Source organism: Nansenia antarctica (genome assembly GCF_963989245.1).
Source record: "Nansenia antarctica genome assembly, chromosome: 1".
Taxonomy (NCBI): domain Eukaryota; kingdom Metazoa; phylum Chordata; class Actinopteri; order Argentiniformes; family Microstomatidae; genus Nansenia; species Nansenia antarctica.
This window is the reverse complement of record NC_137674.1, coordinates 59,411,554-59,416,936: the sequence shown is the minus strand read 5'-3', so window position 1 is coordinate 59,416,936 and position 5,383 is coordinate 59,411,554. Positions and strand designations below refer to the sequence as shown.

General features: G+C 53.9%; 1 protein-coding gene across 1 annotated transcript in view; it reads left to right on the top strand.

The window, feature by feature from the left end:
- Positions 1-284: 284 nt before the first annotated feature.
- The window catches only part of sipa1l1 (signal-induced proliferation-associated 1 like 1), a gene marked incomplete at both ends in the record, with an annotated part of 38,478 nt that continues 33,379 nt past the window's right edge, over positions 285-5,383 (top strand). The window contains 4 exon segments of the mRNA XM_080524509.1: positions 285-1,157; positions 1,159-1,776; positions 2,625-2,847; positions 4,032-4,162. Of these exon segments, the coding sequence (XP_080380635.1) occupies positions 285-1,157; positions 1,159-1,776; positions 2,625-2,847; positions 4,032-4,162 (1,845 nt within the window).

Here is a 5,383-nt window from a genome sequence, read left to right as displayed (position 1 = left end):
CACTCACTCACACTCTCTCTCTCTCTCTCTGTTTTTCTCTCCCTCTCACTCCCTCTCTCTCCCTCTCTGTCTCTCTCTCTCTCTCTCTCTCTCTCTCTCTCTCTGTCTCTCTCTCTCTCTCTCTCTCTCTCTCTTTCTCTCTCCTCCAGTCCTCTCAGCTGCCCGTGCCCTGCGAGGCTCCTCCTCTCCTTCTGATGGGTGTAATGCTCCAGCTCCACTGCTGAACTCCCTCCCCCTCACCCCCTACCCTCACCCCCTACCTCTTCACCCCCTACGCCCCCGCCATGACCAGTCTGAAGCGCTCCCAGACGGAGCGCTCGGTGGGGGGGTCCGTCCCCGCCTCGGACGAGTTCTACACCCGCCGTCTGCGCTTGCCCAACGGGGGCGCCCCCCCGCCCCGTAGCGAGAGCGCCCACATCTCCTCCTCCTCCTCTTCCTCCTCCTCCTCCTCCACCCCGGGCGTGCCTAAGATGGGCGTCCGCGCCCGCGTCGCCGACTGGCCCCCCAGGAAAGACGGAGGGGGGGGAGCTCTGTGGCACGTCACCGTGGAGACGGACTCCCCCAGCTCCACCGGCACAATGATGTCGAGCGGGAGTGGAGGAGGAGGAGGAGGGGGAGGGGGAGGAGGAGGAGGAGGAGGAGGAGGAGGAGGAGGGGGCTCGACGACCGGCTCGGCCCACAGCAACCTGTCGGCGAAGCTGGGCCACCTGATCAGCCCGCAGGACTCGTCCATGCTGCGCAACATCCACAACACGCTGAAGAGCAAGATGCACAGCAAGAGCAAGGATAACCGCTACCTGTCCCCCGACGGCTACCAGGGCTCCCCGGCGCGGGGCAAGGGCATGCGGCGCATCCGCCAGCGCAGCAACAGCGACATCACCATCAGCGAGCTGGACGGCGACGGCGGCGGGGGCGAGGGCTGGTCCTTCTCCGGCTGGACGCCCATGCACCGCGAGTATGGCAGCACGTCGTCCATCGACAAGCACGGCGTTTCCTCCGGCGAGAGCTTCTTCGACATGCTGAAGGGCTACACGTCCACCTGCGACGACGACGGCGGCGCGATAATGACGGCACCCGCCGACCAGCGCAGCCCGGCGCCCGAGAGGCTGGGCGAGCTGCTGACGGTCGCCCTCCCCCCCCCCGCCGCCCCCCCACCCGCACAAGCAGGCCGCCCTGGACCTGCCCGACGGACCCCCCCCCGCGCCACTGGGCCCCGCCCGAGGCAGCCCCGCCAGCCGGCTGAAGGAGCGGGAGAAGCACCTGAAGAGGAGGTCCAAGTCGGAGACGGGCGGCGAGTCCATCTTCCGCAAGCTGCGCAGCGTGAAGGCGGGGGAGGGGGACCAGTCGCGGGCAGGCTCGGACGTGGAAGACGGCGGGGGGGGTCGGGGGGAGGACGGCGGCGGCGGGCCTCCTCCCAGACCCTGGGTGTGCCAGAAGGGCTTCGCCCACTTCGACGTGCAGAGCCTCCTCTTCGACCTCAACGAGGCGCTCCAGAGCCGCCGGTCGGTGGTCAAGACGCGCAAGAACACGACCACGGGCGCCTCGGCCGCCTCGGCCACCTCCACCCTGGCGTCGGGCCAGAGCGGCGGAGCGTACGGGTCGCCCTGCGGCTCGCAGGAGGAGCTGAACGCCAAGGAGGGCCCGGGGGGGGGGCACGCCACCAACCCGGCCCTGGACCCCGGCGACGACAAGAGCAACGACCTGGTGATGAACTGTCCCTGCTTCAGGAATGAGATTGGAGGGGAGAGGGAGAGGAACATCAGCCCTTCTAAACAGGTAGGGTACAACTGGAACGCGTGCGCACACACACACACACACACACACACACACACACACTGTGTTAACCCGCTCACTTGACCATGGGAAATTGTACACACAGAGCTAGAGAGACGAGGAGGCAGTGATCATCTTTAGGCGTTTCGCCATATTTATTCCTATCAGGAAGGTCTGTATAATCTGCTCGTCACTCGGGCTCTTGTTCTGGGGTTCTCCCCTCAGGTCATCTCGGTCTGGTCACACAAAGACACGTTATTATAAACGTTCACATATAACGTTGGTTACCGCAGAGCGGTCCTCACCCTTTCCGGCGTCGTGCCGTTGTACTGGCAATGATGCCATGATGAGTGCTCGGCAGGTCTCTTTATCCCCGTCTCCTCTCTGCTGGCACAGCTGTTCCGCGTCCACTTAACGAGGCCGCACTCGCTGCTGTGGTGATTGGCGGACGCGGGTCAGCTGTGCGAGCGGGTAGAACGATAAGTATCAATTATCCTGCCTAGGAGCTCGGGGCGCTGTTCATCGTACTTTACCCCCGGCTTAGGGGCGCTGGTGAGCGGGTTGCCACAACACACACATACGCACATGCATGGCACACACACATACGCTCACAGACTCAAACACACACACACACACTCACACACACAGTCACGACATACACACACACAGTCACACACACACACACACAATTAATTGAGCTTTAACCCGAGGCTTAATTCTAAATCCTCGAAACATCCTCCAGCCGTAATTGGGTACATTACTGCATACTTTGTTTTATAATCCACCTTTCCTCTATAATCCTGTGTGATACTGACTGTGGTAACCCCCCCCCCCCCCCCCTCCTGAAGCAGGGCAGCATTGGCAGCGGCGGGGGCTCGAGCGGGTCGTCAGGCTCGGGCTCGGAGGAGGGGCCTCTGGAGGCGTCCCTCAGCAGCACCCACTTCACCAACGCCGGCGTGGCCGTGCTGGAGGCGCCCAAGGACGGGCAGGGCCAGCACGGCGACCGGGCCAAGCGCTACATCGAACACGTGGACATGGGAGCCTACTACTACCGCAAGCACTTCTACCTGAGAGGTGAGAGGACGCGGGGACGTGTACTGAAGACGCCGAGCTGGCCGGCGGTGTGTGTCTGTGTCTGTGTCTGTGTCTGTGTCTGTGTTTGTGTGTGTGTGTGTGCAGTGTTTCCTCAATACCAAAGACGTAATTTCACCGAAAAATAGAGGGTGGCAACAATAAAAAAAAATTGCCCTGTTTACCCGTACCTCCGCCGTTCTGTTCGTGGTGATTTGGGAGGCAATAGATTATTTTTGCCCCGTGCATATTGCCCTGTAATTAGACCACGCGACCACAGCTCCGTTGTGTCTCTTATTGTCCAAATGTTCCCTGAATTTTAGCTGCATGTTTTTCCAGCATATAAATCTCTAAAAATTCGACTCCCCTTCTTTCCCCCTGCCAATACTGTGTCGTTTGTGACATTTACCAACGTTTATGCTATCAATAGTTCGAAGCTAGCGTTAGATGCGAGGCTGCTCGGGAACATTATTTGTTTCACAAAATAGCCTGATTTAGTTGACCATGAACATCAGAGACTAGACTACATTACGAATGTTCATTTAAAATACTCTATAGTGAGCACTGGTATAAGAACATGAACCAGAGAACAGCAGTAAATGCAAGAACCCAAGGTCGTCGCTGATGTTGCATTTTCGATTAGGATACGCTTACGGGATTAAAGGGACGGGCGACGGGCGAAGAGAGAGGGAAGGGATTTCCAGAAATCCAAATGTCCCGCTAAATTCGGACCAATCACAAAACTGTTTTGCAAGCGCGTCGCCGACGAGGTTAATTGCAACATTGTAACATATTGTAACTTACTACATCCTAAATCGGAACGAAATGTAGGTCTGAAAGCGGCCTAAACTAGCTTCAATCAGATTTTTTTCTGTTCTCCGGTCATAAAGTGGACTGAATCAATTAGTGGCGGAGAAAATGTATTTGTGGCGGCCCGCCACGAATAAATGCATATAGAGGAAACACTGGTGTGTGTGTGTGTGTCTGTGTGTGTGTGTAGGATGATAGAATAGAATTGATATGGATATTATATCGTATAAGATCATCTTGTCTTCTCAAAAGTGTGTGTGTATGTGTGCGTGTTGAGGTGGTTGGTCAAAGCGCAGAGCCAGAGGAATCATTTCAGTTCAGGTCTTAACAGAAATATGAGAAGAAACAACCCCCCCCCCCCCCCTCTGTCCTTCCAGAGCACTGGAACTACCTGGGGGTGGATGAGACTCTGGGCCCCGTAGCGGTGAGCCTCCGCAGGGAGAAGCTAGAGGAGCACAAGGAGCACGGCCAGCAGTACAACTACAGAGTCATCTTCAGAACCAGCGAGGTAAAGGCACACTTCACCATCATCACTGTACTAACTGCCCTGATCTCACTACGGAGCTAAGCTGGGCTGTACTTTTAAACTGTTCAGGGACTATGGGTTCTGGTGCATTCTTTGAGGTACACTGTCCCTGCCAAATAAACAATAATAAATACAAATAAAATACTGTACTGTACTGTACTCGCCTGGTGACGCATTCCAAGATGGCTGCTGTAACAGTGCTGGAAAAGGACAATGTGAGGAGATGGATATATCGCAGGGCTGGCACTAGGGATGTGTGTAACTCAAATGTTTCATGGTTGAATAATGGGTGGTATGAACAAATAATTACAATGTTTACCAATAGTCTGGCCGAAATCAAAACGGCCTAACAAAAATTAAATGCCATGGATAAAGATTAAATGGAATTTCATTCGTCCGTGGTAATAGCTACTCGATTCAGTTTTGGCTAAAGCATTGCGAACGGACTCTGAGCAGTCAGCATGCATCTTTTCGAGATGTGAGGTGTTGGTTTTTCTAAATACGTAGAACCGTGTACTCTGGCTCTATGTATGCCATTCATTTTCGAAACCCCCTCCCCTCTACTGTGCTAATAGGCAGCATATCTTTAACCACCATGTTGGCAATTAAGGCAGTCGTTTTTTTCCCCAAAACTTGCGAGCTTGAAATGTTTCCATGCTTGATTGGTACAGTAAGGTAATTTTGTTCCACATATCCCACATTGGACACGATTGTCTTCTATTTTCTTAAAGTTATGTCCAGGCGGAGCTTTTGCAGGACTTGTTAGCCTGTTCCAACAGAGTGCAGCTAGTAAACTAGCTAACTTACACAATGCGCTGTTGAATGATGTCGGACTCTCGCCCCGTTCCACACTCAATAATAATAATAAGTAATAATAATTACTGAACTATATTAATATTATGCTTGTGTATTGTGTATATTGTTTTTCTGTGTAAAATATATGTATATAATATAATATATATAAAATAATAGTGTTACAGAACCGTTGGTAGTTCTGTCTGTTAATTCGCGTTTATTTGAATGGGAACAAAATGTTAACAGACCAAAATCGGCTTTGACCCTGGGGAACGAATGATCAAATATTCTGACCCATCCCTAGCTGGCACAGTATGGTTTGGTTGGGCCCTGTGGTGTAGAAAAGCCCCCACTATCTCCCCACCAAGCAACTCTTCTCTGCTCTCTCGTCTTTCTCAAACACTACTT